We start from the raw sequence: 27,650 nt of genomic DNA, 5'->3' as shown, positions 1-27,650 counted from the left end.
TCAAAACACTTTCCAATAAATTTTACTCTACTTCTAAGTAGTAAAAAAAGGTGGAGTTCCAAATCACTTCCACGAGAAAATGTTCACTACCAGTAAGCCAGTAACCAATAGATGCATACTCCCTGCTTTTCAAAAAAAAAAAAAAATAAATAAAAAATTGCACCCACCCTCAGTAATTACCTGTTTGATTGTGGTTTCAGTAATCTGTAATCGTCATCATCCAGCAGCAAAATGGAAGGAAGTGTTGTACCTGCTCCAACTGATATAGAAAACCCGTTAGAAACTTTGAGAAAGGAGTTGGATGGCTTAAACCGGTTAGAAACTTTGAGAGGAACTTTGAGAAAGGAGTTGGATAGCTTAAACCCGTTAGAAACTTTGGGAAAGGAGTTGGATGGCTTGTCTCCCCCGTCCCCTTCGCGTTGCATCTACCGGGTTCCTGATCGACTCCGACGTGTAAAGAAAGAGGCCTACACACCTCGTGTAATCTCTATAGGCCCATTTCATCATGGAAAAGAAGCCTTGAAAGCCATGGAAGTTCACAAAAAGTGGTACCTTAAAGGTGTCATGGACCGAACCAATTTAGAGCTGAATGCTTACATAAAAAAAATAAAAAAACGAGAAAAAAAATTGCGGACTTGTTACGCAGAGACCTTTGATCTTGAAAGTGATGAATTTGTCAAAATCATTTTAGTGGATGCCATCTTCGTCATTGAGTTCTTACGTAGGTACTCGGACAGTGAATTGCAAAAAGAAAATGATTGCATCTTTGGAAAACCAAGGATGGTAGAGGATGTACTGACTGACTTGCTGATGCTTGAAAACCAGCTGCCATTCTTCATTCTTGAGTACCTATTCAAGAAATTCTTCATTCTTGGGGACAATCCAGCTTCTGTTAGGAGTCTTTCCATACAGTTTCTTCGTGACCAGGGTGTTACAGCTTTCGGGATAGAGTTAGATGATTCTCCCAGAGTAGAAGCGAAACATATTGTTGATCTCTTTAGAGAGCTATTGATAGCTCCTATGTCGAAAGAACCACCCATGACCAAAACAAAAAAATCTGCAACAACACCTTGCATTGAAAAGCTACACCAGGCAGGAGTCCAATTTTGTGCCGTCAAAACCACGAAATTGTTTGACATACGATTTGATGTAACCACGAAATGGTTTGGCATAGGATTCGATAAAGGGATTCTGATTTCTGAATATTCCAAAATTGCACACAGGGGATACAACGGAGCTTGTACTTAGAAATTTAATTGCCTTTGAACAATGCATTACTTCTGAAGATTATTGCATAAGTGATTATGTTAGCATCATGGATGAGTTGGTGGACGATCCAAAAGATGTGGGGTTGCTTGTTAAGGATAAAATTGTTGAAAATGATCTCGGAGGTGGCGATCAGGATTTGGCTCCCTTGATCAACAGCCTTTCAACTGGGATTGTGTATAACGCAGACTACTTCTATTATGGTGATCTTTGTCGAGAGCTGGACGAGTTCTACGGTTCGAAGTGGCACAAATGGATGGCAAATTTGAGACGCAATTATTGCAAGACCCCTTGGACAACTATTTCTTTCGTGGCAGCAGTTGTTCTCCTCATACTCACTGCCATTCAAACTATCTGCTCAATTATCTCTCTTAAGTGAGCGTTCCTTCATTCTGTCGATCGACTCTGCTATCCCATCCTTTTCCATCACTTTGGAGGTAAAAGATCTTAGTTGATTCGAAGAGTATGTCCCAGGAGACCAGCTTTTCTTGGAGTGAATGCAGAGTGTGCTTTGTTGTTTGAAGTGTGTGCTTGTAGCTAGGGTGATATCCAGTATTATTGTTGAGTGAAGCTAGTAGAGTGCTTGTTTGGTTTGCTAGGTTGTTGAAATGAATTTGCTACTTAATTCGTTGGTATAAATAGAGAGGAGTTCCATTATTGGGAGGAGAGAATTCTCAAGATCTCCTCTCTTTGGCTCCTCTAAATTTGAAACTTATTATAATGGCCACTTGTGTTTGTGATCTTCTTTTTCTTCATATTAAACCTTCTGCTCAGTAATCTCTCAATTAATTGTATCTTCTATTGCATCTGTTAGTTCATGTTTAAGGATTTCAGATGTATTTCCACATATTGGGCGCTCCCCTCTAATGATCAGTCTATTTTCACTTATGCGGACCTTGGCCATTGTAGTTGAATCTTTACAGATCCAAGACCATGTTTTCTTGCTTTTATAGGAAGGGCAAATCCCTCCGGTGGTACCTGAGGAATCATGAGAAAACCTACCTAGTTTTTTTTTTTTTACAGCAAGAAATCGATGGTCGGATTGGAATCAACTAGCTCTTGAAAATGCTTCACCATATGCTGTCAAATTTGCATCATTCAAGTCCACAAAAAGTTCTAAATGAACACTTAGACACAGACATAACCAAAGTTTCATACAAACCTCTGCATAAATTGTTTCCTCATAAGGGCTTGATTTGAATGGATAGTCTTTCTCCAAACCATTCTTCTTAAACATAAGAATTTTGAAACAGGAATGAAACCCTTCATAGGTGAGAAACAAGAAGCAGCCAGTTTCTAGGAAATAAAAGTTTGCAGATTCTAACCATCCCGTCTCTAACCATAAGCTGCAAGTGTCAACATCCAGTGTCAATGCTATTGGCCATACCTCTCCATTTGGAACCTTGAGGAGTAGTTTGATCTGCTAGACGATTTTCAAACATCACCCCAACATAGCTTTCAATTTCCTGGAAGTAACAACTTCGTCATACTAAGATGTGCATGTAATTTAGCATACAGAACAAGCCCAATGTGAATTACATCATTGTACAGGTTGAAGTAAAAATCAATGAACCTACATTGGATATGCTTGTACGGAGTAAAGGCAAATCAACCCGCAAACAAAGGAAGGATGCAAATCTTAAACATGTTATCAACTCGGAAAAAATAATGGATAAGAAGGTTAGTGACATTATGATTACAAATTGGCTCTTCTTTTTTTTTTTTTGATTGATCAAGTTGTTCATTACTTACATATTGTACATACTTGAACTATATGACAGGCACAGAAACTTTATGCACAAGCATCCGCACCCTTTCACGTCCAAGCAAGTCTATGAACACAGCATTCACATGCCCCTTGGTCCAGAATTCACTCCTGCAACCGCGATAATCAGCCTGACTGAAGTATGTCATTACAATTGAACTATTGCAGAGTGCAGATTCAGTAGCTTTGAAGAACTTTTGTATATGTTTACTCTGTATATGTTGATATTCAGTTGATGCTCAGTTGTTACTCTCTATATGTTTACTTTTGGTAACTGGTAGCAAAGAATCAAAATGATGCTGGTGTTAGGTAGTTTGACAGTACAAGTTCATCCTTAACCAAACTAGTATATAGTGTCAGTTCAATTTCAAATATTGCTACCAACACTCGCATATGGGCAACTCATACATATCATATGGAGAAACAAACTAAATGGCCGATGCATTTGGTGTCATGGGACATTTAGCATTGAAGATATGCTTAACTTGGGTATGGGCCTCTAGTTGAAAGTGGCTTTATGGGGTTAGAGTCGAGGATACAGATACTGTGTCACCAGCTTCATATTCGTTCTCCACCAGCCTGAAAGGTGGAGTTTTAATTAGCTCCAAATGAAGTTTGTGTTAAAGTAAAAAGGAATTGCAGAGAGAATTGTGTTAGTATTATTGATAATAGGAGCCCTATATATAGGGATTTACAGAGTACACAAAATGTAATAGAATCCGAACATAATTAGGAAATCTAGAACCTTCTCCTATTACAACTCTAAGACTAAACCCTAGTTTGAAGAGGCACACATGATGTCGACTTCCTTCAACACTCTCCCCTGTGCCGCTCAAACTTGGTGATGACGCTTTGATCGTTGCCTCACTAAAAACCTTGCCAGGTAACAAAAACCTTGTGGGACAAAAATAACCCTGGTCGAAGGGCAAAAAGAGCACAACACGTCATTCACTCTTCGAGATCGAATATGTAGACATCATACCTCCCCCTGATGTCAATATCTCCCCCTGATTGCTACAATCATGGGAGTTCGGATAACTTTCTCAATCCAATGCTCTTCACATGTTTCTCGAAGGTGGATTTAGGTAACGACTTAGTAAATAAGCTCGCTACATTATTCTCAGATCGGATTTGATTCACTTCGATATTTAGAAGTGCTTGTTGTTGTAAAAGAACTTAGGCGATATATGCTTTGTGTTGTCGCCCTTGATGAAACCTAATTTCATTTGCTCAATACAATCTGCATTATCTTCATAAATGCATGTAGGTTCATCTGTGGTAGACTTCAAACCACAAGTTCCTCGAATATGTCTAATTACAGACCTTAGCCATATGAATTCTCACACGGCTTCATGTAGAGCAATAATCTCTGCATGATTTGAGGAAGTAGCAACAAGGGTCTGCTTTGTAGACCTCTAAGATATCGCAGTGCTTCCCACGGTAAAGACATAACCCGTTTGGGAGCGACCTTTGTAAGGGTCAGAGAGATACCCTACATTAGCAAAATCCATCAAAACATCATCATCGTTTTGATGTAAGGGAGGAGGATGGGTAGCCGGCGGCTTTGCCGATCACGTCTTCTTGGACGGTGCCACTTGGGCTAATGAGATCCGTTCTCATTCTTCCGTCATTATTTTCTCTCTGCAGGGATAGAACAACCCCATATCTATCGTACATTTTAAGTAACGAAAGATTGTCTTTATACCAGTCCAATGGCGTTGCGTTGGCGCAGGGCTACATCTAGCCAACAAGTTCATAACAAATGAGGTGTTCGGTCTTGTATTGTGTTAAGTACAATAATGCGCCTATTGCACTTAGGTAAGACACTTCTGCCAATTAACATGTCTTTGTCATCATCTCTAGGACGAAACGTATCCCTCTTAGGGTCAAGACTACGGACGACCATGGGAGTGCATCTTTGACTTTATCAAAATGCAAAGCATTTATTGACACAGTATACAAGTTCTAAATCTAGACAAAACCATGTTCTCCCAAGGTCCTTCATCTCAAACTCGGATTTCAGGTGTTCAGCGGTTTCCCTTAACTCTCAAGGGTTCCAATTATGTTTATCAACATAAACCGTGATAATTGCAAATCCAAAACTTGTCAGAAATGTTCATCATATCCCTTCCCAATCAAGTAGTCACTTTAGTGAGCGTTTCACCCTCATTGCAAACGCGCTCCGTGGTCAAGAGCCACTTGATTTGGGTAAATGAAGTCCACAAGAACCTTCATTATATTCCGTATCTAGATCCTCATAGAGATACGTAGTGACCACATTCGTAAGCTGCATGTTCAGTTATTTGGAAACTACCAAACTGACAAGATAGTGGAGTGCAATGACATCCATTACGAGAGAATATGTCTTCTCGTAGTCGATTCCAAGGCGTTTTGTGAGAAGCCTTGCGCCATAAGGCGAGATTATCATCTCTTCTCATCACGCTATCTAACGAAGACCTATTAATGTTAACAGGTTTTATGTTAGGAGGTGTTGGCATCTCAGGCCCGAAATCCTTCATCTTCGTTAGTGAATCAAATTCAACCTGGATCACATTTTTTCATTTAGGCCAATTTTCTCTATGTTGGCATTCTTCAACGGAGTAAGGTTCGATGTCATTGGTCTCAATAATTCCACGTCCTCATGTACACTAGTGTAGTTCGTAGAGATCTGATTACACGCATTTTTATGCGTATAATTATATCTAAAACACTAAAAATAAGCTAATCTTCAAGTCAATTATTATGTAATTAATCCTTTTTTTATTATTTCGTAGGAAATAAGCGGAGTTACGAAATCGAGACAACCGACACGAAAAAAATAGAGTAAATGAGGATTTTCTACCACATGACGGGAAGGTCAACCATGAGTCGGCGTGCGGTCAAGATACGCGGAAGTAATTTGAGAAAAAGAAATAAATAAAAGAAAAGGGAGATAACAAGCTTAATTAACCATTAGTTTTAATTAACTGTGGTTAATTAAGTGCTGCACGTTGCTTAATTGAATGCATTGGAAACCAAAACATGGCAGCAGCACATTGGTGGTTTAATTAAGCATGATGGTTTAATTAAACATAAGAAGCACAGACTTTTCTTCCGCGCACACTAGCTCTTTGGCACGTGCTCATTGGAGCAAATCTTGTCCATTCCTTCTGTCCTTGCCATCACGTGGACGGCCACCAATGATCATTCAATCTCACTATATATCTATCTCGCACAGTAACATGAAGAGAAGAGGAGAGACACACCAAACAGACGCAGCGCCGCACCAGCACAAATAGGGCAGCCCTTTGGGCTGCTCTCTTCTCCTCCTTCCTCCTCCATTTTTCCTCTTTTCTTTAGTTTTATTTTAGGGATTTTAAGGATTTACTCACACAAAGCTTCAAGGATCTATCAAAGGGCTCAACCTCTACAAGATTAAAGATTTGGGTAATTGTGGGAGTTATAATTCAAGAGTAGTCATGTTGGCTTTCTAGCTAATTGTGGCTATCATTGTTTCCTCCTACACTTCTCTTTTCTTTTCTCTTTGAATTTTGTAGTTTTGATGTCTATAATTATGGGTTGTGAGTAATTTTCTTGTTAGGGGTTAGGGTTGTGTCCCTAACCCAAATTTTGTGTAAAAGATGTTTAATTTAATGTAATGATGCAATTTTCATATGATGGATGCTTGTATCTATTTTTGTTGGGTTAAAATGCATGTCTAGGAGCCTAGTCAACTCTAGGGTGTGTATTTTGAGCATGTCTAGGACGGAGTTAGAGACTTGACCCCCTCTAATTCCTAAGCTAGAAACCTTCAATTTCGTATTCGAGGGGTTATAAGCATGGTGATTTACACCCGTTGCGTGATTGCGCGGGCGGGTCGCTTAGTAGTCTAATTCCTCGATCTTTACGCCTCTTGATGTGAATTAGTGACCCTTGAACCGGCTCTAATTCATGCCAAGTGAGTTCCTACGGCCCTTGAACCGGAGTAGGAATACCATGAAAGGGAATTTCGGTCCTTGAGCCTTGAACCGCCTTGGATACGACTACCGCCAAAGTAGGGATTTGCATCCACATTATTTTAGCTTCCGACACATAGAATTTGGGTGAAGGAACCTCCCTAACACCCGACATTCCCATTTATTTGGTTACACTTTTATTAATTTATTTTCATTTTTATTAATTTCTTTACATTTCATTATATTTTTGTTAATCTAAAATCATCTCTTAAAATATTGAATTTCGACTCATTGTAAATATTCATCACTAGGCTCTTAGTCTTGATTAGGCTTTGGTGAAAATCAAAGCCGAGCATTGCTAAGGCTTGGTGCCTTAGATTAGCCTTTTTATTTATTTTCTTTTGGTTCTTTCTTTGTTTGCTAAGTGTCTTTATTTCCGATTACCCAAGGATTGTGGGTTAGCCACTAATCCCCGTGGTACGATAAACTTTGGGCATAATATTTCCCTATCTTGACAATGATACGTACGCTTGCGAGAGTTTATGATTCAAGTCAAGATCTCTATATTCTCAAGAATTGGTTCTAACATTGAGGCGTCCCCCAACGATGTCTCTTGGACATAACCACAATCCAAAATATTCTCATGAGACTGATTTTGAGTATCAATGATCAATGGATAAAATTGTGCCAAACTCGCTCTCTTAAGTACCACTAATCTCAATTACTTTCCTAGACATCATACTTAATTAGGTGAGCCTAGAGAGAATGAGTTAATACAAAATGTCATTACTGCCATTACATAATTCATGGAAAGAAAAGACTATTCTAAAAAATCTGCGGCATTTTTTTCTTCATCGCTAGATTTAAAGTCTTCTTGAACTCGATGTCATGATCGCCATGGGGCGGCTACCTTCTTAGGTGCATTGCAAACTCAGGTCCATTGATCAGACGTTCCATATCAGAAATAAACACCATGAAGAGGATTCTCCCTTGATTGAGGCGCATTGGCGCAATGTGCATGGTCCCTAGGACCGGAGGCGTTGGAAAATTATGACCATGGCCAACGTTGGATCTATGGTTTCCATCCCTTCGTCCCTCAAAGTCAAGGCTCCTACGGTGGTGTGATTATCGCCTTTGGCGACTACCTTCATGAGCATTTCGATCATATGGATCATGACGTCTGTGGCGACTTTCTCTAACCATAGGACGATGCTCTGGATAGCTATCTCGAAGCCTATCAATTTCTCTTCTCACAAGGTCGTTGCCTTGTCTTTCAGCAATTTCCATAGCTTCAATAAGCTGTTGAAAGCTTGTGATCCGTCTTGCATTTATATGAGTCCGAAATCACAGGACCTCATAGCATAGACAGGGAAGGTATTGAGGGTTTTCTCAATCAATTATTCTTATGTGATCGTCTTGCCACAGAAGCGCATCATTCTTGTGATGCGGAGAGCTTCCAAATAAAATTGTATGACTGTATCAAAGTCAGAGAAGCGAAGATCATTCCATTCTGCTTCTAAATTCGGAGGGATGGAGTCACGAACGTTGCCATAACGTTCACGAAGCGCTTGCCATAGCTTTATAACGTTATCCTCATTCATGAACTCAAACCTGAGGTCCCTATCCATGTGACTCATCATTAGGGCAAGTGCCCTAGAATTGTCGATCTCAGTTTGAGGGTCTGGAGCAGTTCCTTTATGACAAAGCTCTTGGATTGTATGCAATAAGTCACGGGCAATAAGGTGGAGCTCAACATCCTGAGCCCACATTGGGTATCTTTTGCCTGCATAATCCAATGGAACAAAATCGAGTATGTTCGAGTTTGACATCCTGAAAAAGGGTGAAACAAGAACGTATTAGTTTCGGAGCTAAACTTCCACGAAAACTAAAATAATAAGATTTCCGAGCTATGCTACTAAGAAATCAATTTCCAATAATATTTGGATTAGACCGAAACATTGATGTTTAATATGGTCACAATTTGATGCTTGCGGACGCTCTTAGTCTGAATATTATGAACATTCTTAGTTCATTGATTACGAACGCTCTTAGTTCGTTTATTATGAACACTCTTAGTTCATTGATTACGAACGCTCTTAGTTCGTTTAGCGTGAATCCCCACAATTCCGCTTATTAAATAATCGAACCCATGTTCGTATTATACAAATCCTGCAGCAAATAAAGGAATTTAAAAGACAAGAAAGCATGAACTTTAATCACAAAAACTTACTTGTTGATTCGGGGTTTGAGTCACGCGCGTGTTGATGCAGGCGTGATGGAGCGAAGCTAACGAGGAGATGATGAAGCGAGGCTTGCAGCGGTGGTAACGCTTCAATCCTAAGCTAGGATTGCAGTGGCTGTTCGATCCTGAGCTAGGATTGCAGTGGTTGTTCGATCCTAAGCTAGGATTGCAGTGGTTGTTCGATCCTAAGCTAGGATTGCAACCGGTTTGCAATCCTGGTCGTGGCAGAGGGCTGGAACGCAGGGCTGCAGTGAGTTGCGGGGCAGCAGGGGCTGCAAGAGCGCGGGCGTGTTGCTTGGCGGGCTGGCAGGCGCACGGGCGCGCTGGGTGTGCGGTAGGAGCGCAGGGGCAGCAAGGACGCTACAGGGTAGCAGCGCGCAGGGGCAGGCTGGGAGCAGGGCGCGCTGGCAGGCTGGTAGGCGAGTGTTGGGCTGGGCGCTGGGTGCGTTGGCTGCAGGGGCAGCAAGGAGGCTTACAGCAGGTGGCAGGCGGGGCAGTAGGCGGCCGAGGGTAGGCTCGGTCGTGTTTGGGTTCTTGCGGCAGTTTTGGTGGGGGGAGTTTTTAGGGTTTTTTTTTTCTCTTTTAGGGCTAGGGTTAAGGCTCGTGCTGATAACATGTTAAAGTAAAAAGGAATTGCAGAGAGAATTGTGTTAGTAATATTGATAATAGGAGCCCTATATATAGGGATTTACAGAGTACACAAAAGGTAATAGAATCCAAACATAATTAGGAAATCTAGAACCTTCTCCTATTACAACTCTAAAACTAAACCATAGTTTGAAGAGGCACACATGATGTCGACTTCCTTCAACAGTTTAAAAAATATCAAACTGATGTGAGAAAGATGATCCCATTTCTGAAGTGTACATAACCACCCACTTCAGACAAATCCCAACTCAAAATCTTCGTACATTGGCAAGTAACCAGCCAAACTAAGCCGACCAAAATCATAATACAACCCAAGATTGCGACACCTTATCTGATTTGGTACCATGTCAATTTGTCTACTCATAAAGCAGTTGTGGAGTCTTTTGAAAATCCTAAAAATCTCATCCTATGTTGGTAAAAGAAGAAGATTAATTCAGATTGAGCCCTCCGCTAATTTAACTAATCAATCTTGGTCAATTTTGTAACTAGTTTACATTAGAAAATGAATTACACCAATGCCACTATAAGTAAAAATATTGATATTTTTGCTTTTTCTCACCAGTAAGCTCCTGGGCAATTCATCAATGACAAATGACACCCCATGTGGATTTAGTTTTTCAACATGTGGATATCAAAATGCTGTTTTCATAGCAGGAAAGGAGTCAACTCTTTAAAAGCAACAAAGATTGGAAGTTACTTCTTGTAAACAAGACCATTGTAATGTTAGCAGAACAACCTTGTTAACCCTCATGTCAGAAGTTAATGGGGGTCTTCGTTTCGGGTGCTTGCAGTTGCTCAGAATGCGTGGCGTGAAGGTTAGATAACAAGACAATGTTCAATCGAATTCTGACTCTGAAACTCTAGATACGTGAGCAATCAGATTAGTTCAATGTCAGAAACACAAAAGTTTATCCAATTTTGGATACCGTCTAATCTAACAGATAACCCTCATAAGCTTAAAAGAGAAGTGAGCATGAGTAAAAATAACACTACCACATCAAGGTACCCCAAGCTATTGATCTTTCTTGGTTTGAACTGAAGCTAAAGATGTTGATCATTTCCAAGTGGATAAGACGGTAAAGTCTTATAATTATGGAAGATAAAATCTATTGGAATTCAGTAACTTCAGAATAGAAGGTAAAAATAGGTGGCCCTCGTGTATTAACCTCAGGGTTTGTGGATTACACTGAAAGCATAGATGGGAGATGAGAGCTGAGCTTGGGGCAAGAATTTCTAGCTCTTACCTAACTTGCTTGTATACCAATAGGAATTGGTCCTAGTCAAAGACACAAATCCCTTAATTATTGTGACCTATAATTTGAAATAGTCAATTTCAAAGTGCATTAACAAGTTGTTCTTTATGGCCATGATTTTTCTTCTCAAACTTGCCCACTTTTGGCCAAATGAGTATCTGTCCTTCTCTTTTCGATTTCACAACTATATCCAATCTCTAAAGTCTCAACTTTTCTAGTGAATTGACAAAGCTGAATCCAGTATAGATGAGAAAGAACACTAAATGTGACCCAAAGCCAACTTCAGAAGACCACTAAGAACAATCCCATTGAGACAAAGATAATGAATATGAATAAATAAGTATTAACGCTTCGTAACAAGGAGTTCCTACACAGACATAAATGAAAAGAGGAACAAAAAAATAAGGCATCTGAGATTCTTCCTCTACTAAACATACATGATTGGCACTATAAGCAATAGTTGTGAATCTCAAATGCTCAACTATACTAAAATGGAAGTAGTAAAAAGAAGAACAACCACAGCTAGCATAACAAAAACCAAAATCTAGAACATACCAAAACCCGAATTCTTCATTTCAAGAAGCAAAAGAAAACCGAACCTGGCAAGTTCCTTTAGCCCCCCAATTCGAACCCATTTTATGCTCTACCACCTTCTAACCCAACAATGCTCTTATTATCATAAAATCTAGCTCAAATTTGTTCCCAACTCAATTAGGAACATTGCAAATCAATTCTGGGACTCACTTTCCTTCCCGTCCTTGACCTTCAGCCTCCAACAGCCTATTATTCGCCTCCTCATCCGCCGGAGGCACCTTCTTCTGCGCCTCCTTGGCCTTCAGAGCCTGCAATTTCGAGTGATTGTAATACGCAACCCCCAAAAACGCAAGGCCATAACCCACCAGATTGATTGGGGTCACAGTGTCCTTGATCACAGACCAAGAGAAGGCAATCAAGAGCCAATCTTTCACCACACCCGCCACATTCATCGTCAAAGCCGAGGTCTTCCCCACGAGCAAGAACACAGCAAGATTCAAAGCGAAAGCACAGAAGGAATTGGTCCCGAAAATCACGTAATCGAAATGGAAACTGGAGGTGTCCCTCAGTGTTGGGTACTCCACATAGATCCAAGGAACCAACAGAAAAGCCAAGCAACAAGGAGCCACATAGTACAAAGAGGTAATGGGATTCAAGGTGATCCCTTTAGATGTCAACAGGATTTGGATCAACACAAGCCTCGTGGCCTCGAAAACAACCGCACCCAGTTGCAGAATCACACCCCAGGTGTCGAATCTGGCCTCCCCATAAGCCGCAATGGCCACGCCGACGGAGATCGAGAGCATGTTGACCATCGTGTCAGTCTTAAACGTCTCCTTCTTAAACGACACGCCAAGGGAGTAGACGGCCACAGGCATGAGAGCCTTGAGCATTTGGATGAAGGAGACAGAGAGGTAGATGTAAGCGGAGTTAGAGAGCCAGAGGGAGAGGGAGTAGAGGGCTCCGATGGGGACGACGGAGGAGAGGTAGACTTCTCGGGTCATGGTGATGGGCTCGACTAACTTGAAGACGCGGACGAGGAGGAAGGCGAGGCCGGCGCAGAAGGACATGTGGATCATGGTGAGGGAGATAGGGAAGGGCCAGTTGTACATCTTCTTGTCGAGGATGTACTTGTTGTAGACGATGACGGTGAAGCTGAGGAAGATCCATATGGCGACGTAGGTGTAGGAGAGGAGGATCTTCTTGATGACGCCTTCGCTGAGAGAGCCACCTTTGCCCATTTTCTGGGAAATGGAGGTGGAGGGTTAAGCTGAGAAAAGGGTGGAGGTGGAGGAAGAAGGGGTCAGATAGAAACTGTGATATATGGGAGAAGGAACCAGAGGGGTTGAGTTGGGAGTGAGAGCTGGATTGTAGTGAAGGGAGAGAGAAGAGGAGGGGGAGGTTTTTTTATTTATGGGGAAAGCGCATTATGGTGAGGTGGTATTTGGGCTTCAGATAGGGCTTTGAATTTTCCATATTCTTTTATATTTTTCTAGCAAAAGTAAATACATTCATAATTTTATGTCTTGGCGACTTGGCTTATTATTTGGTCATATTTGGTAGAGAATTTGAAATTCATTTTGTGGACCAAAATGTTTTTTATTTTTTGTTTTGGACCTTTGGGTAGGGTTTGTGGGAGGACTTTGCACTGCAATTATTATGTTTTTTTTTTTTTTTGGTCATGTAATCACGATCTATTGTTTTGGATTTGGAACTATATATTGTATATTATTTTTTTCAATTGAGGATGGGGGAGTTGGTACTATATATGAGGTTTTTGTCGTGTATAATGGAATCTTGAGCAATCCACTCACTTTGACGTGAATATGTGTAAGATTTTATTCTAAACGACCTCGATATTATTATGATTAATCTAACCATTCATATCTCTTATATTTTTTTTTTATGTGAACCTTTATTATTTTCACATCTTAATTTGTATCGAACCACACCATTCTAACAGGTTTACACAACCTCCTTATATTTTTTTTGGTGAAATATACAACCTCCTTATATACATTCACTCGTACCTATTGTTCTGTTGGTGGGATTCTATAAGGTAGTGGCAGGAATTATCCGATTATGTCCTTAATCTATCATGGAAATGGGTATCAAAGTAGTGGAATACTTTTCTTATAAGTAGAACACGTGGATTATGTTGTTAAAAAAATGTTGAGTTTGATGTTGAGGGAAAAGAGTGGCCGCACAGGGACAAAATTATAATTAATAATTTAATGATGTAGTCAATTTCATGATTATAAGCTCATTTCATGCCCGGTCATACCGAAATAGGGTTATATACATTCCAATTATGAGAAGAGGTCATTCGAGTGTGTGTATATATATATATATATATTAGGGGAATGGAATCTGGTTCCAATATATTACGACGTCACAGCGTCAAGTTAGAGGGTTCCGAGAAACCACTCATAGTACAAATACAAGCACAATACAGACTGCGCAAAGCAGCCAAACTCCTACCAAACTGCACAAAGCAGCCAAATTATTACTAGCCAAAACTAGAAAAAGAAAACGCAACAAGTAAAAACTCATCACCTAGCCAACCCTAAATCGAAGCAACTGACAGAACAAGCATTGACGCCTAAGACCTGTATGGTGTACATCGCCGCTCGTTAAATCAGCACACAGCAACGATCAAGGCCAAAATAAGAGATGAGCCGAGCCAAGCTCAATTATTCGAAACAAGAAAATTGAAAACACTACTACTCTCCCAAAAGCCTAAATCAGGCCTGATCCAAGAAAAGAAAGGGAATAAAAGAATGGGCTGCCCAGCCAGACCACTAAGAGCGGCCCAGGCAGGCGGAGGCCCACTGGCCAATGCCCATCTCTGACCCCTCTCCTTCCCAGACCCGACCGCTTCAGACTCCAAGAGAGCAGCCTCCATTCACCAGTCCGGCGGCCGGCCGTGGACCTCCACCATGGCCATGGTCAAGACTGGACTTCGATCAAACGGCCTGTGCAACCCCGCCGCCGAGCTCGACTGGATGGATCAGAAACCGGATCCAAACACCGTCTCAACCCGAAACACCCGAAACCACGAACGGAGCCGGACACACCTGGAGCGAACAACGCCGTCGACTGCCCCTGCCCACGCCGCGATCAAAGACTGTCACCGCTTGGATCGAAGCCTGCCAACACGATCTGAGAAGCCACCAAACCAGGAGCCCCTCGCCGCACCCACGATCAGAGAAGCCTCCGATCAGAAAAGCCTCCAATCGAAAACTCCCGCCGCACCCCACGATCGTCGCCAAGAACCCACCTCGCGCCGTCGTCGTACCTCGTCACGGTCGTCCACTTACCTGAGGGGAAAGCGTCGCCGCCACTCCTTGTAAAATGGTCATTTGAGTATATTTAAATAGGTACTATGTTTACATATGTATTTCTATGTCGTTACATTTCATTTAGAATTAGGAATAGGCGTAATCATACGGATTGAGTTTGATAAAAAATATTAAAAAAATGTCGATTTTGAGAGAAAATCGAGAGGTCACAATTGCACGAATGAGAAATATATGAGAAAAACTTAAAAACCAAACAAAATAATTAAAAGATATATAAAAAAAAAAAACTAATGCTTACCATCAAATAGGTGGGAAGTAATTTAGGAAAACATAATTGAAGGAATTAAAATTGTGTTAGATTGGGTTAAAGGGCAAAAAGAATGTGTTAGATCGAAGGGAACTAAAACGTGAGTTTGAAGTCCGAGAGGCTGGCATAGAAGTTACGCGCGCATTTTGGAATCGCCACGTGTCCCAGAGTTGCACAAACAATCTTCTCAATTTATGGCCTGTGTCCTACGGGACCATTGCCCTCATACTTTTCTTCCCCATTCCCTATTACAATTTTTGGTCATGAATCTTGTCGGTGAGAGAAGTGATTGAAAAATTTATTTTATTTTTTATTTTTTGAAGAATGAATCCCTCAATAGTATTTTGACTATAGTAAAATTGGTGCAGTAGTTGATGGGTTCGATTGTTGATGAGTGAGTTAGCGTGACAACTATACTGCTTATGGCTTAGTTAGAGTAGCGATGAAGATGGTGCAATCTATGTATTGTAAAAAAGTTGGTTATTCATGAATCCACGAGCTATTTAAGGTAAACTAGTTGTTATCTCTAGGTCGGTCTCAATAACAAAGATTTTAATGAAGAGGTTCAGTTGTAATTTATCAAAATTAAATACGATAGTAAACTAAATAGTCCGAATAAAATATCCAAGTCTACTGAAATTTAGGTTGAATTCACTTTAATAATGTTAACATGAGTTCCAGAAGCTGAAAGTCAATATGATGCTTACCTAATTGGCTAATTCATAAGTTACCTGCAAAATCCAATTGAAAAGTATGCATGGTCTATTTGTTTGCAAAATTCACAAATAAGTTGACATTTCGCTCGAGCACCATGCTTCTATGGACTCTTCCCACTTAGGGGAGTTGAAAATTTTCTAAAGTGGAAGTGATTCTAAGTTACGAAATTTTCTCAACCAATGAAACAATTTGGTAGAGTTGCCGAGTTGCTTGTGACTTTTGAGATTGTCTTCAATTTGTATGAGGTAAATTATTGTGAAATTTTCCAAGGGCTTTGGACCATGCTCCTCCATGGAAGCTTGAATAAATCAAAGATAGAGTGAATTAGCTAATTGACTAGTTCCCATAGTGGTTGGCTGGCTACCGACAAAAAGCCATCTTGCTCCAATTTCCTTATTCATGTTTTATTTGACTTGAAGTTGAATTTGGACATTTAACCCACTCTGAGATGTGGATCGCTCATCGATGGTTTTACTAATTCCTAACTCTAATAATAGCCATGTCCCCATATTCTCAAATCAAGTACTTAATTAATTTGACTTGAGCCAAGGCTTGAAAATAAGAATGCATTTCAGAACTCTTTTCCCTGTTCATTACTTGATATTAACAACTAAAAGTCTATCAGAGTTGAATAATTGCATATCGTCTTTTAACTATATTTACAAAAAATAATAATTGTATGAAAGTATATGTTGAAAACACTTGAACTATTCAACGAAAGCACACGTACAATTTTTCTTTGTCAATTAAGGGAATCATTTTCCAAATGTGAATAAATTAACCAAACCAATTGACACGTGTTAGGGTTCTAGGGTCTTAAGCACTTTCAACAAATGAATATAAAGTACAAGCAAAAGAATGCATACATAACTTGGACTGCAAAACTGTGTTTAGTAATTAGGTTATGATCTATATGTCATATGTGCGTGTTCATATGTAACTTGTGTCAAGAAAGCAATATTAATTGGTTGCATTTGGTCAAAGCATTGTGTTAAGTAGCTTTCCTTCAGTTCTTTTTTCAACTTAATATACACGCACATATTGCCAAGCCAGAAGCCAGAAGCCAGAAGCCAGAGCAGAGAGAAAGAGTTACAATCGATTATAAAAGCAGATACTGTTACTGTACGTATAGAATATATACTACTAGTTAGAATTCTTTATTGTTGGGGAATTTGTCCAAATTTAACCGATCCTTATAATCTGGTCCAAGTCCAAGTGTCCAACTCCAAGGAGCAGCGCGCCAGGGAAAGAGAATCAGCATCATCTTCAAAGCAATGCATGCAGCAGCAGACATGGCAGAGTCAATACTCGATCGTCAGCTCTTTTCTTTACACCAACAGAGGCCAACACAGAAAAACACATATCCTGCTTTCTGCTTTCTGCTTTCTGCTTTCTGCTTTCAGCTACAAGTCTACACCATCCAAGCAAAGATGGCACTCGCATTTAAATGCCATGTGTATGTGACCTGTGTTTGTACTGTATACAAAGCTGTTTGTTCTCAGCTGATTTAAAAAAAGTATTTGCCACCACAAAATGCACTAGTGTTTTTTCGTTAGTTACTGATCACGAAAATTGTATTCGATTTCGTCTAATCTTGAGTTTAAGGTGAAAAATGAACCAATTCAAATTTAAAAATAATTTTTTTCTTTTTTCATTACTACACTTTAATTTTGATCACATATCACCACGGACAACAACAACTCATCAAGAGAACCCTAATAACAATTATACTATACAAACCAAATTAAAAGGGATTAGGAACTGGATCATGCTTTTCGAAGTGATTGGTTTAGGCAACCCGACCTAACTATCTCTAGTAAATGTAGAATGGCCCAAACTAAATCAATAGCTTCACCAGAAGAGAAAGGTCCTCCACCATGGCCTCCCCTATCCTATGAGTCTATGACTGCATTCATGACTTCACGAGTTATGAACTTATGACACAAGCCATCAAATTGTCTTTGATTCATGCTCTCACCTTTCACAAGATCTTTAAGTCTGTATGTTGCTTTCCAATCATTTTCAATGTAAGCTTTCTCTGAGCATCTTGATGCTTTTGAGAGATTCTATGGAAATGGGCCACTAGGGTTTCTGAGTTGGACAACAAACTTGTCCAAAAAATAAGTGAAAATGCCAAACCTGGTGAGTACTAATAACAAGCGTCTGTAGTCCAACGGTTAGGATAATTGCCTTCCAAGCAATAGACCCGGGTTCGACTCCCGGCAGACGCATCTGTCTTTTTTTTAAAAACTCTTACTTTTCACTGTGTACATCACCTACAGTAATTACTACGACATTTACAATACTAACCCCAAACATTTACTGTAACTATGTTACACCTATAAAGAATTAAAGATCTTATGATTCTTTACACTGTACATCACCTACAGTAATTACGACGTTTACAATACTAACCCCAAACATTTACATCATGAAGTTTTATGTCATCATGATACTGGATGAGGCAACAGAGCCAAAATCAGTGATTCTAGGAGCAGAAGAAGATACTGATAAATATACTGCACTAGGCCTTGGCCTTGTATCTGGCAAATCTAGTAGAGGCTCATTTGGGTTCATCAAAATCTGCACCACCTTCCTTATCTTTGGCCTGAGCATGAAATCTGTGTGCAAGCAAGCAAGGCCAACAATCAATGTCCTCTTCACTTGTTCCACTTCAAATTTCCCATCAAGCACTACTTGGTCCACACACTCGAGCAGTTCGTCTTTCGCGTACAAATTCCATACATTTTCTACTAAACTGTAGTCGTCGAAGATACCCTTTGATCGTCTCCCACACACCACTTCTAGCACCACGATTCCAAAGCTATAGACATCCGATTCTGGAGTAGCTTTTCCCGCAAACCCTAATACTTCTGGGGCCAAGTACCCGGGAGTACCGGCTAGGGGAATTGTAAGCTTGGGATCTTGTAGCATTACTCTTGCTAACCCAAAGTCACCTAGATGAGCATTGTAGTTAGAGTCCAACATCACATTGTTGGGCTTAATGTCTCTGTGAACAACAGGGTTGCCACATTCTTCATGGAGGTAAAGCAATGCTGATGCCAAGCCTGTTAAGATATTGTACCTTGTTTTCCAATCAAGGATGCCATTTCCGATGTAACGGTCGAGGCTCCCGTTAGGCATGTATTCATAGATTAAAAAATGATTTTCGTTTTCGTGACACCAGCCTTGGAGTTGTACTATGTTCTTGTGCCGTAGGCGCTCAATTGTGCATATTTCTGCTAAGTACTCCCTTTCCCCTGTAATGTGTTTGAACATGAACATTACGTTAGTAAGCACAATTAGGTAATGAACACGTACATTATGTGAGAACTTGCTTTCATAGATTTGGGACACATTAAAACCATGAGATAACCCTCATTTATGACGTGTATAATTAGAGATGTGATCTACAATGTGATAACCTAAACATGACTAGAAATTTATTCTAATAACACAACCTTCTAAGTACACTGGAATGTCTGCTTTAATATTTTAAAAATTGACTAAAGTAACTAAATGATTTTTATTCACTAGTAAAATCACTAAAATCGTTTATTTAATTTCTTTTCAGGCAGAATTTTGCAGGTCAAAACACAACTTGAGTAGAACAGAATCACATACCTTGTTTGGAGGTTGCTGTAATCTTCTTGACAGCAATAGTTTTAGGAGGAACATCCATCTTATCTGGTATGATGCCTTTGTAGACAACTCCAAATCCACCAACCCCAATCAGATTTTCCTTGCTGAAGTCCTGAGTGGCCCTTGAAATCTCCTTGTAAGTAAACATTTTAGGGGAGTTTGCAGCTGTTCTTGTCCTGTTTTCTATGTCTTCTCTCTCATTCCCACCACAGTGGTTTCTTTTCACAACTCTCAAAATGAAAGGGTAAGTGAAGGCCATCAAAACCAACACACACAGAAAAACAGGCACATCAACAGTCCAAATGTTCCTGGGCTTTCTCTTACGCCCTTTGTCATTCCCAGGAGGGCTAGGATTTGGCAACTGAAGGGAGGTGAAAACCCAATCACGGACTTGGTGGCTCTCAGGGAGAGTTCCAGTAGATGCTGTGAAGCCAACATAAACGGAGCTCGGAACAATACTGTCAAACATGGAGATTGAATGGTTTAAGATGGTGACTAGTGGGTTCTCAGAGTAGCCAGCTGAAACATGGAGGATTTGGTTCCAACCATTATACTCAATTGTGAACTTGATGTCTCTCCCACTCTTGAGGTTAATGCCTGAACTGTTGAGACTCTGTATTGCAACTGGGTCCATAATGCTTGTTGTGTCAATGGCAATGTGGTTGTCATCTGGATCAAACTCATGGTTCATGAAAGTGTCTAGCTCAATTCCCAACTGCTTAATCACCCCACCTGATTTTTGGACAGTTTCAAATTTAGAGAAGAGCAATATGTGAAAGGTTTAGCACAACAAATGGAGACTAGAAAAGTAGTAATGCTAAATAGTACATTTTTTAAAACTAATTTGCATACAAATTAAGAAGTAAATTGATTCGGATCACATTTGCTTATCAACAACTTTAAGACACAATTCTAATGGAGGCAAATAATGTTGCTCCTGTCATTTCACCTAAATACATACGTGATGTATGAAATTGTCACATAATGTAATTATGAAATGGTCTCTTTAATATTACTCGACAGAAAATTCTGCATGTGGACTTAATAAAATTTTATTTGCAACCAGAAATTCAGCAAAAATAAACCAATATTTAAAGATATCAACCTTGTGTTGATCTATCTAGGAGTCCAAGAAATGAGCCATAGCTATCAGGAGGAGAAGGACGACTATCCTGAGCAAAAACAAATGCCATTCCATCTCCAGAGCCAGTTGTATTTGAGAAAGCCGAAATCCTGACAGTGAAGGTTGTGGAGATAAAAGAAGACCATGCCGGAACTGGGTACCGATACAGAACCCTCCCAACTTTGTATAGCGGTAAAACCGATGCTGAACTTGAGTTGCTCTTTTGTTGCTCTGGTGTGAGACTCAAATACCCTTCACCTGAAGTCACTGATCCCATGCATAGTAATTTACCTTCACTGCTGCAACTTTGAGGAGTGAAGGTGGGGAAGGAGAAACTGATGGGATCGTTCAAAGAGGCTTGGTTGTTGTGAATAAGAAGAAAGGTAGAGAAGAAGAGAAGAAAAAGCATGGCTGTAGATGAGAGCTACAACCTAAATTAAACAAAGCGGATATTCATATGTGCATATATATAGGGGATGCAAACTAAGCTTAATATTATATAAGATCGATATTGTATTTCTCATTTGACCAATACTGACCTGTTTGAATTTTAGGTTGTTCTTAGTTGTTGTTTCTCTATTATTTTTCTTAATTTTGTGTCAAGGGTACGGTAATATTTGAATGGAGTTTTGGGTAGTGGACTGTTGCAAGTGTAGATGCCATGGTTTGTATTTCACTATTTTGGTGGCCTTATCTAGCAGGTGTTGACTTACATTATGATGTGTTTATGACCAAAGAAAATTAGTGCAACTCTTGTCCTGCAAGACAAAACTACTTTAAAATCAAACTAAGTAGAATAAATTAAAAATCAAATCATTATAATTACCTGATAAAAGTATAATCAGGACAAAATTGTGGGTACATACCATGCATAATGACCTAACTTGCATCACGTACAAGTCAAGAGTCAAGAGAATATAGATGTAGGAGTGCAAGGGTTACCACAGTGATATCAAACTTGAGTCGCAAGTTATGATACATATTTCTGTAATTTATGGAATTATTATGCATATACTATGTTATCATACTGTGGTTGTGCTGTGCATCGGTTTTAATGTTGTAATTACAATTCAAAAAATACCAAAAAAGCTTATCTTTATTATAAAGTGGAGATTCCTTTTTCTTCTTTTTTATGCACGGCATTAATAATTAATTGTCGTCCAACAAATTCAAGATGCACGGCAAAATGCATGCACAGTATTAAATGAAAAACGCTGAATATCGTAAGTTATTTTTGTCCAAAGAAATGTATACGATCCTTAAATAGAAAACACATCTCAAGAAAAAACAGGCATTGCAAAGAGCATCTGTATATCCATATTATTCAATCTCATCCAAAATGTGTCTACATTGGTACTTTTCTAGTGACAACCGAGCTCTTACAAACTAGAAGACAGAGTAGTACTGCTGTCACCCTCTAATCGATCATCCTCCATCTAGTCTCGGCGTTCATATTTTCGAGCCCAGATGTGCTTGCCATTGATCCGAAACTTGGAGACGCGATTCCCTTTCAAGATCTTATCAACAAGTGTGACAGAAGATAGCACCATTTTAGCATACAATGGTTGTTCATCAGAAGGAACATTTTCCATGTCCACATCTTCAACACACTTCTCCATCCCAAGAACCTCTGAAAAAAGCTGCTTCACTTCTTCCACTGACACATGAAACCCCCTTGAGAATGTAAGAAACATAGTCCTGTCATCAGCAGATAACTCAATAGATGGGTTCCAGCCCCATAAGCCTCCTGTGGGAGTAAAGTCCGCAACAAATCCCGGGATTATATTGAGTGCACCAAACACTGGATGTGGAAACCCCGGAATCACAAGGGGCTGCTGTGGATGAGTAAACTGTGACAGTATTGGATTTGTACCAGGCAAAACCCTCTGCAAAATATCAGTGAAAATTCGAGCACAAATATTAGTGAGAAAATTCTTTACCCCACTGATTGTAGTGTATCTGTTCTGAATGAACATTTGGAGTGAGATTTCCTTCTGCATGAGCCTTGAAGTGAGGACAATTCGACCGTTTGGCGCTAGACATAAAAGAGTACTGTTACTAGTACTGCAGTCCAAACACCTCAAGCAAAGCACAGCTTCATCAGCCAGGGCATTGACTATGCTGTCCGGAAGCCCCAACATCTTGACTATGATGTTGGGGTAGTCCTTTTCCAGCCATAGCCATAAGGCCATCACCAGAAGGGATTCAGCCGGGTCACGCATGAAGCTCACGACCAATCGAGAGAAGAGATCTCGATCAATCTTGTAAAAGGCATGAAGCTTCTCTTCGGTGACAATATTAATGGAGGTACTCATTTTGAGACTGGGAATGTGTAAGAACAGACAATGAGAATTAGCAAGAATGTCTGTACGTTGCAAGGTGACACTTATATAATGGATAGAGAATTTTCTGTCAAATCAAACAAAAATTACAACCAGATTATGTGTATAGTGCCAATTAATGGATCATCATATATGGTAAGTTTTCTGGCACACAGAATCACATCAGGTAAAAATTTGAAATTCAACTTTTTAGATAAGGTGCGTATAGGAGGTTATTTATTAGCACAGGGCTGAAGTGATTCACCTGCCATTGTAGTATCTACGCCAGAAGGGAAGTGTTAATGGTTTTTCCTTTTTTGGTTTTTCTTCTCGACATGCGTTTTAAAAACCTGTGGAATTAATTTTTAAAATTTGTGCCATTAGTTTGGTTACTTCAGGAACTAGTTGCATTACCCTCTAATCACAAGATTAGGTGATTCATGTTCATAATATCTTTGTTGGAGTATATTAGTCGTTCTTTATATGTAGTTTACTAGATTTTGGGAAGTGATTGTTTCCAGCCATATTTTAGTTAAATTTATTTTTTCTGTTCAGGGGTTTCAATATATCATTGTTGGCTATGAGGGGAAACTAACGAAACAATTGTTGTAAACTCCCAATTTTAAAGCATTAAATAGAGTCGCTTATATATAGGATGATATTTTTTTTTTAAGGGAAAGACGACAAACTATATTAGATGAAACTGAGAAGTACATGGAGCGATGCAAAAGCATCGAAATAAAGAACAATAAAGCATAACAAGATGCACAAACGCATCTATAAAGGAGGAAAACAATAAAGGATAGCGAGATGCACAGACGCATCTAAAATGAAAGGTAACCATGTGACTTGATGTCGGACGACATCGCTGCACTACATATGTCACAAGAGTAGTGTAAATATAATAGTAACCGTAACCTTAACTGTAGCCGTAACCGGTGATATGATCACCTAGGAGAGGTGATTCACTCACCGAGAGTTCGAAAGTAACCGAGGGTGTCAGAAACTCGAAAATTAGCAAACGAACTCCCAAGAACCAGAACAAATACCAGATCAATATGAGCAGCTGTCTCGGATCCAAGATCCGGATTTGAATACGACCCGGGTCCCAAATTCGGATCCAAATCCTGCCCGAATTCAAACTCAAATCTGACGGGTCAAACTTGACAAAGTCCCAAGCCCAGCTTAATCGGATCTGGGCACCCCAGCACTTGGGCACCCTGGCCTCATCCCGACGTCCGGCCAACCTTGCAGATTTGCCACGCCGCCCCACTGAATCGCACCGCTGCATCTCTGACAAGGCTAGGCCGACATTGGGATGGGAATCCCATAGCAATCTATTGACCCAAGCGCTCCTACCCTCTGGCTCCAAACCTGACCGCAGCAACCGGATCTGCTGCTGGAGAGGATCCACCCATAGGGTCACCATCCACCGCCGAAATAACCCATCAGCACCAGGATACCGAATCACCACCCTCGGATCAGACCCGAACTCAGGAGCTCTTCCCATGAAAGGACCGAGATCCCATGTCTGATTTGGATCCCTAAACCCCACCATTACTGAAATAGAGAGTAGCAGCAACACGGGCAAAACCTGTCGGGGGTGAATCCCAACGCCAAGACGCTGAGATTAGGGTGCAGCAACCGAATGGTTGAAGAAGAGAGGTTAGCGAAGCCAAAGGACTCGCCAACAATGGACCGCGGACGCCATCGTCGCAGACCAAGGAAATCAGACGGCCAAACCCTAGGGTTAGCCGCCGCAGAGGTGAGAGAGCGAGAGCTCTCATTTTTTTCTAAATATAACAATTCAACTTATATAGGATGATATATATGTACAAAAGAAGGCGTACAATTTAATATTTATAACTATTATTAAATTCCAGGACTACCATAAGGGAAAATTGTTAGCATACTCAATAATGTACTAATACAGTCAATAATTAGCAAGTTGGGCCTCCGTTCTTTCCAGAGTGACCTCGAGAAGGCGAAAACTAGGGTTTTCGTGTGGCGGCGGCGACCGTGCGGTGTTCAGACCAGGGCGAAGGCGAGAAGAAGGAGCGGCAGTTTCTTGTTCAGCGGCGTCGGGTTCTGGAGCTTTGTTTCTAAGGCTTTTTGACGCGATACGGCTCCGATTCGCGGTGGCTTTTGGCTGAGGCGTTTCAAGGGTGTTGACAGGCTCTGATCGCGGCAGCTAAAGACTATGGTGGTGAGGTTGGTCGATTAAGGCTCCGGGTTAGGCAGTTTTCTCTTCGCGCGACAGTCTTTCTGCGGGCTAATGCTTTGGTGGTACGGACGGCGGCTGAGGAACCTTGGCCAATGGAGATTAGAGTTGCGTTTGTTGCTGCACGGGTTTGGGCTGGGCATCTTGGGCCTGGGCTCCGACTTGGGCTGAAGGGCTTGTATCCATCTGCTCAGGTTTGGGCTTGGGTTCTTGGGCCTGAGCTCAAGCTCACGTTTGGACTATTTGAGTCTGTTGCAGAGGAATTCGACAGGAAGAGCAAGACCAACCTATTGCCGAGGTTGTTGGCTCCTGAAAAGGCTGAGGATGGTGCTAGCTCTAACCCTACGGGGATGGAGTTAGCATTTTCTTAAGTCTCTCTGCTATTAGACATCTGGATCCAAGCCTTCTAAAGTTGGAGTAATCTCTATGAGTTATTTTAAGATGTTTCTAGTTGTTATTTGTACCACAAGTGCGTGCTGGCAGATTAGACTAGATGAATGAATTTTCCTTAGAATAGCGAGGTTGTTCTTGCTTGTTTAGGCTTGCTTTCTAGCGAGCGTCCCTTTAGACTTTAATGAGTTTAGTATTGGCTTAGATAGGTTTATCTGGTTTTACCGGATTTCTTATGTAAGTTCTGTTAGACTCTGGCCTGTTTTCATGGCTTTGATATCTAATAACATCAAATCCTATTTAAAAAAAAATAAGGGAAAATTGTTGAAAGCTCTCAAATAATAGTGTACAATGAATAATCTTGACGGTGGTGAGGTAGCAAGCATTTTGGTGCACGCCCTATCTTGGTGAGCCGAGCTACTGGGTTTAACTTTGGTGATGGCGACATTATTATTGGTATCGAGATGAGTGGTTATTACTCGTATGTCAGTTGATACTATTTTCATGTGTCATTTGGAATTCACATTTGTTATGAGCTTAGAGTATGACTTTATAATATGCCACAACTTTTTTAAATTATTTTTTCTATGAATTTTCTTACTTTTAGACTTTGAAAACTTATATATTATATATATGTAAAAAAAATTAATGAATAGTTTAATTATTCGGTCCATTAGAATACATTCTAAACATCGTGGTTTATCAAAGATGAGATTAAAAAACATGACAATTTGAATAAAAATAGGGTTTTGAAATAACTTGGCATGTTGGGAGTTATGAGGCTAGGGTATCCGTGAAATGTAATGATATGTTAACCCTTGTTAACACTATTTATCCTTACAATTATCCTATACCATAAGCTCACCATTCATATAACATGATTTTTAGAGCATGTTACGATTAACGGAAAACTGAAACATCGAACTATTTTTTTAATGAATTGTATTGCCTTTTTACTTTAAAAAATCATTAAAAAAGATTCGTAATGATTTTTGAGTTCCGTCAATTTGCGAAGTGTTTAGAAATCACTAATTGAGGGTGAAATTTTTTAAGTGAAGATATAACTATATAAGAACATGCAATTTTGGCCAAAAATTTTAGGTAAAAATCGTGGTATTGGGGAAGTTTCATTTAATTATTTTGGGTTTCAACTTCCACGGGGTTTAGATAAAATTAAAAAAAAAAAAAAATTCACAGAGTTAGGGCATGATTTGTAGTTAGTTTATATATGGCTTTTAATTTTTAATTTTTCTTTTTTACTTTGAGAATAACTAAAGGTTTTTTCAATTACTAATTCCAAAATTCTAAGATGACACCAATGACTAAGATAATTTCATGTAACATTGAACATCAATATATCAAGTGCACTTTTAAATTTTCACTCAAAAACTATTTGATTAGGGACTTAACTTTTCAGTAGTCGGCCAACAAGGTTCTCTATCCTAGGTTGGCTAAATTTCTTATGATGTATCATTCAAAACAAAAAAAAATCTTGCAATGTATATTTGTCTTTTAACGTGCAATCAAAGTCGTTGTGTGATGAAAATTGACGCTGCAATAACTTGATAGATTCTAAAGAAACCGAATGGAAAAATCTTCCTAGTGGTCGTCCAAAAATTATTGTGGATGGGGCTTTCCAAGCTGAAGATGGGAGTGGAGGTATGTTGGTTTTGGCTCAACCTTTGTCTGAGTCAGATTAGTTGTTTGCTGTCTTTAAATGGATAGATTTGTAATAACCATATATAGAGGTTATTTGAATTGGGAAAAACTACCCATTTGTAATAGAATAAAACTGCAAAACTGCAGCAGTTTGTGGGTGTGAGAAAACAGAGAGAGTTGAGAGAAAAATGAGTGTTCTTCTCTGTTGAGATTGTGTGAGAGAAATTGTACAAAATCCTTCTCTTTGATAGTGAAATTGAGTGGTTCCGTCTGCTCCCCAGATGTAGGCAAATTGCTGAACTGGGTAAACACTTTGTTGTCTTAT

General features: G+C 39.9%; 4 protein-coding genes and 1 non-coding gene across 5 annotated transcripts; 2 read left to right on the top strand and 3 right to left on the bottom strand.

Annotated features, from left to right (window-relative positions):
• Positions 1-231: 231 nt before the first annotated feature.
• Positions 232-1,979, top strand: LOC133737892 (UPF0481 protein At3g47200-like). Its single transcript, XM_062165366.1, has 3 exons — positions 232-317; positions 408-1,092; positions 1,205-1,979. The coding sequence occupies exons 1-3, from the start codon at positions 232-234 to the stop codon at positions 1,643-1,645; spliced, it is 1,212 nt and encodes a 403-aa protein (XP_062021350.1). The 3' UTR covers positions 1,646-1,979.
• Positions 1,980-11,429: 9,450 nt separating this feature from the next.
• LOC133739522 (probable sugar phosphate/phosphate translocator At5g25400) lies at positions 11,430-13,082 on the bottom strand. Its single transcript, XM_062167305.1, has one exon. It carries the CDS (start codon positions 12,882-12,884, stop codon positions 11,850-11,852), a length of 1,035 nt encoding a protein of 344 aa, XP_062023289.1. The 5' UTR covers positions 12,885-13,082; the 3' UTR covers positions 11,430-11,849.
• A 5,046-nt stretch (positions 13,083-18,128) lies between these two features.
• On the top strand, positions 18,129-18,200 carry TRNAG-UCC (transfer RNA glycine (anticodon UCC)). The gene has a single exon. It is a non-coding gene; the product is annotated as a tRNA-Gly (tRNA).
• Positions 18,201-18,333: 133 nt separating this feature from the next.
• LOC133740992 (probable L-type lectin-domain containing receptor kinase S.5) lies at positions 18,334-21,170 on the bottom strand. The gene is made up of 3 exons (XM_062168924.1): positions 20,717-21,170; positions 19,594-20,343; positions 18,334-19,229 (listed from the first exon to the last, which is right to left on the bottom strand). The coding sequence occupies exons 1-3, from the start codon at positions 21,141-21,143 to the stop codon at positions 18,409-18,411; spliced, it is 1,998 nt and encodes a 665-aa protein (XP_062024908.1). The 5' UTR covers positions 21,144-21,170; the 3' UTR covers positions 18,334-18,408.
• A 1,000-nt stretch (positions 21,171-22,170) lies between these two features.
• LOC133737891 (uncharacterized) lies at positions 22,171-23,031 on the bottom strand. Its single transcript, XM_062165365.1, has one exon. It carries the CDS (start codon positions 22,954-22,956, stop codon positions 22,171-22,173), a length of 786 nt encoding a protein of 261 aa, XP_062021349.1. The 5' UTR covers positions 22,957-23,031.
• Between the last annotated feature and the right edge of the window lie 4,619 nt (positions 23,032-27,650).

Source organism: Rosa rugosa, chromosome 3, assembly GCF_958449725.1.
Source record: "Rosa rugosa chromosome 3, drRosRugo1.1, whole genome shotgun sequence".
Taxonomy (NCBI): Eukaryota; Viridiplantae; Streptophyta; class Magnoliopsida; order Rosales; family Rosaceae; genus Rosa; species Rosa rugosa.
Note: the sequence above shows the minus strand (reverse complement) of the source record. Positions and strands in the feature narration are given on the sequence as shown.